The sequence below is a fragment of the Polypterus senegalus genome, chromosome 17 (genome assembly GCF_016835505.1).
Source record: "Polypterus senegalus isolate Bchr_013 chromosome 17, ASM1683550v1, whole genome shotgun sequence".
NCBI classification, from domain to species: Eukaryota; Metazoa; Chordata; class Cladistia; order Polypteriformes; family Polypteridae; genus Polypterus; species Polypterus senegalus.
In genome coordinates, this window is record NC_053170.1 from 17,862,446 (window position 1) to 17,875,239 (window position 12,794).

The following is a 12,794-nucleotide window of genomic DNA, read 5'->3' on the forward strand; positions in this document are numbered from 1 at the left end:
GGCATCTTATCCATCACTTCACTCCACCAATATGGCGGCGACGTTGACGTACGATTCTGCTGGTCATGAGGTGTCTAGTTATTCTTTGTCTATGGTAGCATCAGGTTACGGCGAAGCTTCTTATCCACAGTGGCAGGGAGACTGTTCACAATTGAGGGAAGGATAAATGAATGCACAAATTCTGAGCTTTGATAAAGTAACATTGTGCTGTAGGTGCTGAATCTGAAGAGCTAATGAATAGCTAGTTAAAAAATCTGAATTTCAGTATTATTTTTAATGAATACTAATAAAGCATAGCAAAATAAAAATATCCATTTTAATAGAGCAGTGTATTCACTACACTATCTCTTTGACTATAGCAATAAATAAAATGTACAGTATCAATTCCAGAAGATAACCATAAAATAACAGTTTCATATATACTGTATTATGGTATTAGAGAAAACAATTGGAAACAGAATTTTTTTTTTGGTTTTATTAGGCTTTAAGAGTAAATCACTGCAAGTTAAAGAAATCAAAGAAACATTCCTAAACATTTGTATGTAAAATTAAAATAAATCATATTCAACACCATTTAGTGGTTATTAAAAGAGAATTTGTAAAGTTCCTAGTTTGGGCCGTGCTATTTAACATAGAGATGAGCAAAAATATTCACACAAAATGGAATTCACAGTAAAACTTGGGAGTTTAGCTTTGCAGAAATATTTCTGTGTTTCAGAACCAACAAATATTATATAATATATTTTTATGTCACCTGTACTCTTTTCCTCCATTTGTTTCTTCTTCTTAATTGCCTTAATTGGCTAATCCTATTTTAATATGGGGTTACTATTTTCTTGACTAGACTTCTCCAATAGAGATTTTGGTGTACATTTAAGGCATGGCAAAAGTTTATTCTGGTGCAGAACATGAAAGGGAAGGCAACTAGAGAGCCCCAACCTGCAAGCTCTTCACAGCTGCTAAAATCCATTAGCTTGGGCGTGTGGCCACCAGTGAGTCTCCAGAAGGGTCCTGGCATGGATCAACATATAAAGCTGGGAAAGTCAGTGCAAAGGAGCAGGCAGTGTGTGAGGCAGATAAGAGTACATGGAGGCGCATGAAAGGGGCAGTGGATGTCACAGCAGCATCTGAGGGTGGCCAAGTTTGAGGAAACGACGGTTTTGGTCACAGAATAACCCTCAGAGAGCAATATTCCTTGATTTACTCCTCAAACAACTTTATAAATCCTCAACTCATATTTAGTGAGTGTTCCATTCTGCAATTGCAAAATCAAATGGAAATGTACATTTTAGTGGCAGTTTTGCAAAACTGTGTGCATATCGAGATTCTGCTGTCTCGCTCGTCACTAACTATAAGTAGGTAGTCAAACCTTGCATAGAAACTTAGATGGAGACCACTAGATGGAACACACAAAAATAAGGTGGAACACAAGCTCAATCACTCAGTTACAAAATAAGCAATGGGGAGATAATCGAAATATTCCCTACCAGTCTCAAAAATGTATTAAATAAACAGAGCTACATTGAAATTCTGTGCATCAAAAGAAATGTTTGCTTTTCCACAAAGGTTGGGCAAAAATGTGATTGCTTATAAGCATAAGGAATGTGGCACAGTATGCACTATTTACAAGAGCTGACTTTGTAGATATAGGATGCAGTCTGAATTGTGACAGTGGTGTGGTGTTTTCTCCAGCTGGTCCATAGTGTTTACTTTATTATGCATCTTACGATATTAGCAACTCTTGTTAAACTGCTGTTAATTAAAAGGAGCTCGGTTCTCTGACCTAGAGAAATGCAAACATAAGGGGTAAGTGTGATTGGAGCTAAACTGTCAAAAGTAAAGGTGGTCCTTCAGGGCGATGCCATAGGGAGCCCATTTTTGGTTTCCAAAAGAACAGTCCACAAAGGTTTCAGAAACAACCATGAATAGATGATCACAGATTTGTGAAACACCAGTGGGTTCCTGATTTTAGAAGGACTGTTTACTGCATACAATAACAAAGGCTAAGTTTAGTTAATACCAATACTGCCAATACTGATGCTCTGTGTAAGAAAGGTCAGAGCCGACTATACTTCCTTAGAAGGCTGGCGTCCTTCAACAATCTGCAATAAGATGCTACAGATGTTGTACCAGACGGTTGTGGCGAGTGCCCTCTTCTACGCGGTGGTGTGCTGGGGAGGCAGCATAAAGAAGAGGGACGCCTCACGCCTGGGAAAACTTGTTAGGAAGGCAGGCTCCATTGTAGGATTAAAGTTTAACATCTGTGGCAGAGCAACGGGCATTAAGCAGAGGAGCAGCTTTAGGGACAGACTGCTGTCACCATCCTGCTCCACTGACAGACTGAGGAGATCGTTCCTCCCCCACACTATGCGACTCTTCAATTCCACCCAGGGGAGTAAATGCTAACATTATACAAAGTTATTGTTTGCTTTACATGCATTTTTATTATTCGTTAATTTAATATTGTTTTTTTGTATCAGTATACTGCTGCTGGGTTATGTGAATTTCCCCTTGAGATTAATAAAGTATCTATCTATCTATCTATCTATCTATCTATCAATCATATAGTCTTTTCTATCTATCTATCTATCTATCTATCTATTATATAGTGCCTTTCCTATCTATCTATCTATCTATCATATAGTCTTTTTATCTATTATATAGTGCCTTTTCTATCTATCTGTCTATCTATCTTATAGTGCCTTTCATTATCTATCTATCTATCTATCTATCTATCATATAGTGCCTTTCCTATCTATCTATCTATCTATCTATCATATAGTCTTTTCTTTCTATCTATCTATCTTATAGTGCCTTTCATTATCTATCTATCTATCTATCTATCTATCTAGTCTTAGTGTTCTGTAGCCTGATCCGTGTTACTGCTAGCTGGCACTCTGCTCTATTTAATTGCAGGCTGTGGCCTTCCTATTTATGCTGTGCAGGACAAAAGTGCAATACTAGACAGATGTCAAGCTCTCTATGGGGGGCTAAGCAGTGTATTTGGTAGAAATGTGCCAGGGAGCAGAAGGGCTGCATTACTGCCTGCTATACAGACTCTTGAGAGTATTTATTTTATTTTATTTAACAGGCTGCTCATTCAAATGATGAAATTATATGAATACAAAACAAAACAGTATACCTAATGACATTTTTTTTCTTTTTTAACACGTGGATATATTAAGATTTGATCTTCATTTTAAAAGTATCTTTAGGTAAAGGCAATGTATTTAGAAAAAATAATAAAAGTTTGAGGTTTGTCATAGCAAATCTCTGACTAGGTAGAGTGAGCCGCTAGGTGCATCACATTAGGCATGGCGACGACTGCCGCTGACAGCTACAATTTTGAAAATGAAGACTATGACTGAAAATCGCTAGAACATTCATGTAATGCGACATGGCTTTTACATTTATTCAGAAATCACTGGGACTTTCAGTGAAGAACCAGAGAGCGACTTCATTTCTACACAGAGTCCTTCAGTGTTTATTATGACCTGAGATCAATGCCCATCTGCTGAATTCTGGGAGTCAGTCCACAATTAGCAGTCTCGTGTCACAATAATCCATCTGTGGTCTTCTCTCTAAATTTTTTTTGTTTACCTTCATAGTTCTCCACGTTTATCAAGAATCAGGTGGATAATGGGATAGGCAGACTGAAGCCAGGAGAGGATGCAGAAGCCAACATTAAAGACATGTTTGTAAACCAGGACCGTGACAAAGATGGACGTATCGTCGCAGAAGAACTTAAGCTGAAGACTGATGAGGATGCAGAAAAAGTGAGGCACGAGGAGCTGTAAACATCAAGAAAATGGAGACAAGGAGCTGGCGAGTTGCAGACAAGTGAGTGCCGGGTGAAAAGCAGGGTGCTCTACTAAAATCAGGAGAAACAGCAATGCACTCCAGAGAGGTTCAGGTAAAATAAATAAATAAATAAATAAATATCTGCTTCTTTCCAATGAATGAATTGTGCCCCTGGTTTGACTGGGTAGCTCCTTTAAGAACATATTCTGTGGTTACAGGCATCACATTTTTTCAAGCAGTAAATCAGAAAAACATTTCCTTATTTTGTAACAGACTTCAGATATGTACACACTTGGAAATTACCGTTACGAGGATTCTACCCAAGTAAGACTTTTTTTCCAGGTTGAGCTTTTTACCAAAACTACAACTGGCCTACGGGTATTAAAGTAAATGGTGTTGGTGGGCAGGAGGGATGGGGGCGAGGGTAGTTAGAGGGGAGCTGGGAACGACTTCTCATAGCACTGTTGTAATGTTTTGTTTTGTTTTTTTTTAATAGAGGAGTGGATTGTGTATTTCATGTACCCTTATAATAAACGTACAGCCCTCTTCTGCCAAAACGTACCAACGAGGCAATCAGTCGATGTTCAGTCTGCATGTTTTTATTAGCAGCAGGGAGCCGCAGTGTAATTCTAGAAGTGCACAATTTGAAGTCTCCTGTACGTGTGCCTCCAGGCACTGTCTCACAATATGAACTTGAGACGAACTAAAATAAAAATATTGCTTTTTTTTGTTTTAAAAACTGTGTCTTTAGCACTTTTACTTTTTCTATTTTTCTCAAAACTATTCATGAGCTGTTTTCTTAAAGGCAGGAAGTTTGTTTATTTTTGACAATGAATACCGTGCTACAGCATTTAAAACATATTTGTCAAAAATGGGTTTAAGAAACATAATTAGAATTTGAAATCAATTACTCAAGAATGACAATGATGTAAATAAGCTTCATTACCAGCTCGCCAATCTCAGATAAGTTCCTCTCATAGAGATCACTTTTATAAAGGGGCACAAAAAGAGTGTTAAGTGAAGCTTGAGCTCACATCTGTGATTGAGAAATTTAAAACTTACCCATTTCCTTCAGGTAAGAAGCCAGACAGTTACGCAGCTTCCATGAGCCTTGACCTCACAGTATGGCTTAGGCAAGTTCAACTGCTTTTCTAATTTTTCGCAAGCTGACATTTCACATACAATACCGAATTTCCTCTTCTGTTGTTGTCCATGACAAGACATTTGTACTTTCAATAATGCACTTCATACCAAATACTGATATAGAGAACAATCCCATCCAAAATATTTTTTTTCCATTATTAAAATATAAATAAAAGAATTTAGCTTGAAGTGTCTTCATTTGTGAATCCATGTGAATTTCCCCTTGGGATTAATAAAGTATCTATCTATCTATCTATCTATCTATCCATCCATCCCTAGCACGTGACTATCTTTCCCTAGCACTATATATTCACGTGCAGGTTAAAGAGTGCGGTTTTTAAAGTGCTTCTCTTCAGATAAGCAGCCATGACCTGAGTCACTTTAAAACATGGAGTGGAACCGTGTGCTTTCAGGCCACTGTGGAAGAATGCTGGCTTTCATATTTAGGTGCTGGTCTGGTGAGCTTCCTCTTGAAGCAGATGAAGATTAAAAGGGTACGCACGTCTGGCCTTTTTCAGTTCTGAGCCGAGATGTACTGCAGAATGGCGTTCACAACGTTCAGCGTTTCGTCCTTCTCCAACACAATGTCATAACCCTCCAAATACTGGCCCCTAAGCTTGTCCACCTGTGGAGAGAGGTTTTTAAGAGACTTTTCACACCAATCACCTTTATCAGCGCCAGATGGTTTTTTTTTGGCAACAGGTTTCCCTTAACTATAACTGGTCAATTTTATCCCAATTTAAACAAATATCCTTTACTTTTTCCTTCTCTCTCCAACCATTTGTGCCAAAGGTTCCCACGCATAACAACAAAAAGAAATCAGACATTTAGGGTTGGTGTTCATCTTCACATACCTTGTCATTCAGATAACCAATCTTCAGGATGTTTTCCATGTTCTCAACTCCATCAGCCATCTGGAGGTCTCCCAAGGAGTCACCCAACAAGATGACATTACGTTTATCGTCAAGTTTCTCAAAATGGCCAGAATTCTTCAGAGCTCCTTCATGCTTGTTGTACGTGTGAATGAGATCACCTTTGAACCCCTGCAAAATGCCCTAAGACACAACAAAGAAGTCTCCATAAATAAGGTGGCACATTCTCTGAGAACTTGCTTAGAGTAGGAACCAAACCGCAATAAAGCTGTCTTCTAGAGGTGACTGGTGATTTTAATAACCTGGCAACCCAGAAATAGAGACAGTTAATTCTTTTAGCGTACCCCTGTAGTTGTAGGGTGTTGTACCATGTCTCTCTATTATATAAAAAAATCCTGGGAGAAGACGACACATTTTCAGAGAGATAATTTCAAGTCCCGCGAGACAAGACTTTGTGCCAAGAGATGAATTAAAAACCTAACAGGTCCAAGCAAGGGCAGAAATAAAAGACAAAGAGTAGAAGACAAAGTAGAATGTCGTAAAGAGATTCAAAGTAGAACATCGTGAAGAGGTTCAAAAACGTTGCAGAGCAGGTCAGAGATTATGAAAGTACTAAAATTTGAAAGTCTCAAAAAACTGATAGTAAAGATCGCATTAGCACAAACAAGTGGAAATTATTACTCAGTGAAATAACGGAACAGCGAAAAGAGATTGAATATATGGACATATGTGATATGACAGAAATATGTAGATATTGTTTGGCTTTAAACTTTAAGTCAGAGACTTGTAGATCGTCAAATTCATGCTGCCATCGGGGAAAAGTAGTGTTTCTTCCCAATGAAGAGGCGTATCCATGAGAAATAAAAGATTTGTTATTTTAGTGAAAGTGAAATCCACAAATGCCACAGGTAAAATATCCGAATCTACAATAATCTGTTCGCTTTTGCATCATTCAATGCCCAAAATGTAGATTTACATGATTCAGGACCATATGCTATGAGAATCTGTGTTCCCGCAACAATTAAAGCTACTACAAATTTAATTTCAAATAAACCACAATCTGGTCAGTTTTATATTTATAAGCATGGAGAAGTGATGCAACATAGAATCGAAAGAGTAGAAATCCTACTGCCAATAATGGATACAAATCCATACGTCCAAAAGTATCGCACTTTATACGAAATTTATCTGAAAAAAACAAATAAGTTTTCTTGTATTTCTATATGAATCCGAAAGATCACACTGGCATATATAATAAACCAGCATGTGACGAATTGTCAGCGATAATAGTTTCGAAAGATGGAGATATCAAAGACAGATCCGGGAAATGAGTAGTGTGTAGGGCCCGCATGGGGGCTGGTGAGCGAAGCGAGCAGGGGGCAGAGCCCCCTAGTTATCCATTATTGATGCAATGAGCAGTGAAGCAAAATGACACCTTTTATTGGCTAACTGAACGTATTACAATATGCAAGTTTTCGAGCCAACTCAGGCCCCTTCTTCAGGCAAGTGGTAGTACAGAAACTGGAGTTGCCTGTGTTTATGAATACACTAGGAATGAAATGGCATTCAGAACCCTTTAAGTGGGTCATCTTCAATATCAAAAGTTAACAGACCTCTCCAGCCTAGGATTCATTTAGCAGGAGAGGAGAACAATGTGTCTTGTATATTTAAGATGTTTTAATAAAATAACTGTCCAGCAAAGTCTTTTGAAATTTTTGACGAGTTTTCCTTAAAATGTGGATCTGTTGTGTGTCCTTATTTTAATGAAAACTGAGACTCTGGATCCCAGGACATCACCACTACAAACTGTCCCTAGCTGGCCTTCTTTCCAGGTCTACACATCTGAAAGACTTTCCTACAAGCATTTCATCCAATAGGGAAATCTTGAAACTAGAGAGTTAATGGAGTGCACTTGTTTACAGCGTGAAGTGTCATGAAAATCAAGTGTGTATTAATGGTTTACCTTCAAAAAACACAACCAGCTGAAATACTGCTAGAGAAATATGCAGACTGGAAAGGAACAATGAGATAGATAGATATGAAAGGCACTATATAATAGATAGATAGATAGATAGATAGATAGATAGATAGATAGATAGATAGATAGATAGATAGATATGAAAGGCACTATATAATAGATAGATAGATATGAAAGGTAATATATAATAGATAGATAGATAGATAGATAGATAGATAGATAGATATGAAAGGCACTATATAATAGATAGATAGATAGATAGATAGATAGATAGATAGATAGATAGATAGATAGATAGATATGAAAGGCACTATATAATAGATAGATAGATATGAAAGGTAATATATAATAGATAGATAGATAGATATGAAAGGCATAGATAGATAGATATGAAAGGCACTATATAATAGATAGATAGATAGATATGAAAGGCACTATATAATAGATAGATAGATAGATATGAAAGGCACTATATAACAGACAGACAGATAGATAGATAGGAAAGGCACTATATGATAGATCAATAGGTGCTTTATGAAAAAAAACTTTAAACAACAAACTAAGATTGGCATATAAGTTAAACAATGAGCAGTTAGTAACATTCTGTCAATATAATCATTATATATTATATATTGTTTATTGTAATGGGGGATAAAAATGTAAGTTTCTTCAGTTTATTAAATAACACAAGTAATATTTAACTTGTGTGCTTTTATTCTAGGATAATTTAAGATGTAACTTTTAACTGACTAAGCTGCGTGACCAAGACTATAACTATATTATAGAGATCACAACTGAAAACTACTATTTCTTGTGATTGTGTGTATTTCAATAGATATTTAGCAAAAACGTTTGGAAACCTGACAGGTAGGCAATTACATTATGTTGTCTGGGAGTGAGGGGAGAACCTGCAGCAACTGAAACTGTGAATGAAGACAAGTATTTTAAGGACTAGCAAGAGAAGTAGGACATCGTAGGTCCAGGTTGAAACTACTTTAGGGGAGAGGTCCGTTAGATATGTTATTTCTGTTCTTCTTTTAAACCATCAGCTAAACAAACTGGCATGACGCAGACTCTGTACACCTTTTAAGGGAGGCAGATGACGTTCCATTTTTATTATGAGAATGCAGTGTTGGTCTAACAGAGAGGGGGAGTGTAGGCAGTACTGAGGCCAGAATGACACATCATGCTGCCCAAGGACAAAAGTATGACGCTACCTACGAAACAAAAATGCACCCTAATGGAGAAGAAGGCTGTGTCACGGCGTTGTATACTTAAAAAAACAAAAACAAAAAAACGCTTTCATTGTATTAGGAAGAATGAACATCTCTCACTCAGTTACACTATAACTAAAGCTTTCTTTTATGGACATTGTATGATTTAAACTGTTCAGGTTGGAAGTTTTCTTGTACTTTTGACTTCCGGCATTTACTGACTGGTTTCTTTGCAAACAAACATTATTATGTAACTGAAACTTGCTTTGTTTTTTGATAGCACCTGTCCCAGTGGTAAGTGTAATGTGAGCAGTACTTGTTCGAGCAATTCATCATTTGCTCAGCCCATTCAAAGACAGCTAACAGGAAGCCGAACGGTGAAGGTAGCCTGGCTTTGTCAGAGTATGTCTTGTATGTGTGTTCAGGTGCGAGCCATCCTTGCTACAGATGTGCAGCCCTTTCAAAGGAGGACTGCAGCTCTTGAAGTGGCTCTTGGCCTTTGCGGAGGTAGGTTGGAAATGAAGCCTTTTCAGGGGTAGTGATTCTGACAGGAGTACCGCTTGTAAGCAGTGAGTTGTGACTCTTGCTAAGGTATTGAAGCTGAGGTGGCCAGCCTTAGCCACTGCTGTTTGTGATGAGAACGAGTGAAAAGTGAATGACACATAGATAAGTATTGAGGGGTGTACACTGAAATCATGGCCAATAATTTAAGCATTTCCACTATTAACTTGTCCACCAATATAAAAGAACCTTAGAGGTTAAAGTGCCTTTTGGGAACACTTTTACATGATAAAACATTCAAGGTACTTAAAGTTACCTGTGTAAATACACTGCTGAAAAAATGAAGGGAACACTTAATCATCACAGTCAATGAAGCTTCAGAGATATACATTTGTCCACTTAGGAAGCATAAGCGATTGTGAATCAACTACACCTGCTTTAGTGCAAATGAAAAGTGACACCAGGAGCACTGGACTGGCAGTAGCAAGACACCCCCAAAAAGGGAATGGTTTTGCAGGTAGTGGCTCTCTCCTTATCCTTCCTGATTAATTCTTCTCTAGTTTTGCGATTTTGCTAGTGTCCTTGTCACTACTGGTATCATAAAGGTGGTAGCTGCAGCCAAATCAGGTTGCCCAGCTCCTCCAGGATGGCACGTCCATATGTGCCTTCGCAAGAAGGTTTGCTACGTCTCCCAGCACAGTCTCAAGAGCATGGAGGAGATACCCGGAGATGGGCTGTTACATGAGGAGAGCTGGACATAGGAGGGCATCAGCCCAGCAGCAGGATTGGTATCTGCTCCTTTGTGTGAGGAGGAACAGGAGGAGCACTGGCACAGCCCTACAGATGACCTCCAGCTGGCTACTGGTGTGTATGTCTCTGACCAAACTGTCAGAAACAGACTCCATGAGGGTGGCATGAGGGCCTGACATCCTCTAATGGGACCAGTGCTCACAGCCCATCATCGTGCATCTTGACTGGCATTCGCCAGAGAATACCACAATTGGCAGCTTGGCCATTGGCACCCCGTTCTCTTCACAGATGAGAGCAAGTTCAAACTGAGCACATGTGGCAGACATGAAACAGTCTGGAGACACCTTGGTGAATGTTATGCAGCCTGCAACATCATCCAGCATGACCAGTTTGGCATTGGGTCAGTGATGGTCTAGGGAGACATATCCTTGAAGGGTTAAACAGATCTCCATGTGCTAGGCAGTGGTACCCTGAGCAGGACAATGCCAGGCCTCATGTGGCCAGAGTGTGTAGGCAGTTCCTGGATGACAAAGGCATTGATGCCATTGACTGGCCCGCATGTTCCCCAGACCTGAATTCAACTGAGAATCTCTGGGATGTTCTGCATTGGTGCACCCAACAACGCCAAGGAATGCCACAGACCGTTTAAGAGCTCACTGGTGCCCCAGTCCAGATCTGGGAGGAGACCCCTAGGACACCATCTGCTGTCTCTTCAGGAGCAAGCCTAGACGTTGTTGGGAGTACATACAGACTTTGTTTTCTGGTGTGATGTTGAATCAGCCCTCGATGAGTTGATTTTGGTTTCCATTGACTGTTGTTACATTAATACACAGTATTACTCAGTAAAGACTTTCCCATGAATATTTCGTTCATCGAGATCTGATGTGTGCTTTAAGTGTTCCCTTATATTTTAGCAATATAGTTTAAGATGAACATTGTACAGTTATGTTTGTATATTGCTTAAACAAACCAATCACACAGCATGCTTGAAGTGCATGTCCTACCCCAAAGTGATGACATGGTGCACATTGCCACATGCAAGTTAACCATTTCACTATACTCTGTGTGTGTACGTGGGACACTAAAGACCCTGTAAACCAGTAACTTGCACATTAAAGTACAAATCATGTCCATGTAAGCTTAATAGAAATTGCAATGTTATGTGTAAGATTTAAGTAGTAGTAGTAGTAGGATTGCCATGTGTATACATTACAGTGAAGTTCCTACTTGCATGTCCAAAAAAAATGCCACGTCTTTCCACGCTCTAGTGTCATGATAAACAAGAACATATGAAAAATTAATAACTTAAATTTATTTAGTTGAAAAACACAAATTTCAGGGGTTACAGAACACCTAGCACAGACACACATAGGGCCCACTTAAGTGCACACTCTTCAACAAAATGAGGTTTAGGTAAAAAAAAAATCCATCCACCAAAATCACAAAACAGCAGGACACTTAATTTGAACGTAAAGCCATACCTTCTTTTTCCCTTCTTCTGAAATCAGCCTGCTGTTGTCAATAATACCTAAAAAGAAAAGCAACGCTAGCTGAGCACAGGTAGGGGATCATGCTAAGGTGATGTAACCCTTGTCCCCTATTCACTTACTGTGACAAGTGGGGACACGTGTCCCATTGTAGGCAAATCTAGTTAGAGTCATGTCAAAATCGGAAATGACCTGAAAGTGGCAGAAAGCATTGAGTGAATAAAAAACAAAATACATCTAGAAAAGTTAGAATTGGTGCAGGGCTGCAGTGCCACATGGACATCTTGAATACTTGGACACACGACTCTACCTGCACTCTGCTGGGTCCTCCTTTGCGAAAGCACTCTAATGTGTCTTCTACCTTCTTCCTGTTAAGTATATGGACTGACATGTTATGAAGCTCTGGCACCTGCAAAAAGAAAAAAGCCTTAATTTACAATGCAAATTGAAAAGATGACAAAGGAAAGGATGGATGCACTACGTGATGTCTGGATAAGCATACATGCACGCCTGATTGCATAGGCATTATGCACAGAGGTAAGCACGCAGCACAGCAGCACACAGTGTGGCCTAAATGGGTACCAAAGACAATCCTCCATGAGAACTGGCAGCACAAACAAGTGAAACATTAATATGGGGTGTCTTGGGCAGCAGGCACATTCACATCTGGATGTTCAAACCACAGAAACAAGTGCTGGGAGTAGTGCAGTTTGCCAGGCTAAATGAAATGTGAATTAAGGTCAGAAATCAAGTGGCAGCTGAATGCTGTTCCCAGTGAGCCCAACTCTAATCCTGGAGGGCCGCAGTGGCTGCAGGTTTTCATTCTAACCCTTTTCTTAATTAGTGACCTGTTTTTGCTGCTAATTCACTTCTTTTCAATTCATTTTATTTGACTTGCTCTTGAAGACTCAGACCCCTCAATTGTTTCTTTTTCCCTAATTAGCAGCCAAACAACAATGAGATAAAAAATGAGCCAAAACAGGACCAGCAAACTGTGACCGTCACACAATATCTGAAAATAAAGAAAGGTGAAGGTTTCAGGAATGCT

The 12,794-nt window shown here is 39.0% G+C and overlaps 1 protein-coding gene across 1 annotated transcript; it reads right to left on the bottom strand.

The window, feature by feature from the left end:
• Positions 1 to 4,600: 4,600 nt before the first annotated feature.
• Positions 4,601 to 12,156, bottom strand: LOC120517614 (cytosolic 5'-nucleotidase 3-like). The gene is made up of 5 exons (XM_039740028.1): positions 12,057 to 12,156; positions 11,869 to 11,938; positions 11,741 to 11,787; positions 5,799 to 5,999; positions 4,601 to 5,569 (listed from the first exon to the last, which is right to left on the bottom strand). The coding sequence occupies exons 1-5, from the start codon at positions 12,135 to 12,137 to the stop codon at positions 5,459 to 5,461; spliced, it is 510 nt and encodes a 169-aa protein (XP_039595962.1). The 5' UTR covers positions 12,138 to 12,156; the 3' UTR covers positions 4,601 to 5,458.
• Between the last annotated feature and the right edge of the window lie 638 nt (positions 12,157 to 12,794).

What these genes read in the sequence shown, in the direction of transcription:
- LOC120517614 (XM_039740028.1), bottom strand. Translation starts at nt 12,137, where the DNA reads ATGTCAGTCCATATACTTAACAGGAAGAAGGTAGAAGACACATTAGAG. An exon ending in GAGGACCCAGCAGAGTGCAG is followed by an intron (nt 11,939 to 12,056) that starts GTAGAGTCGTGT and finishes TGCCACTTTCAG; the next exon opens with GTCATTTCCGATTTTGACAT. An exon ending in ACGTGTCCCCACTTGTCACA is followed by an intron (nt 11,788 to 11,868) that starts GTAAGTGAATAG and finishes TTTTCTTTTTAG; the next exon opens with GTATTATTGACAACAGCAGG.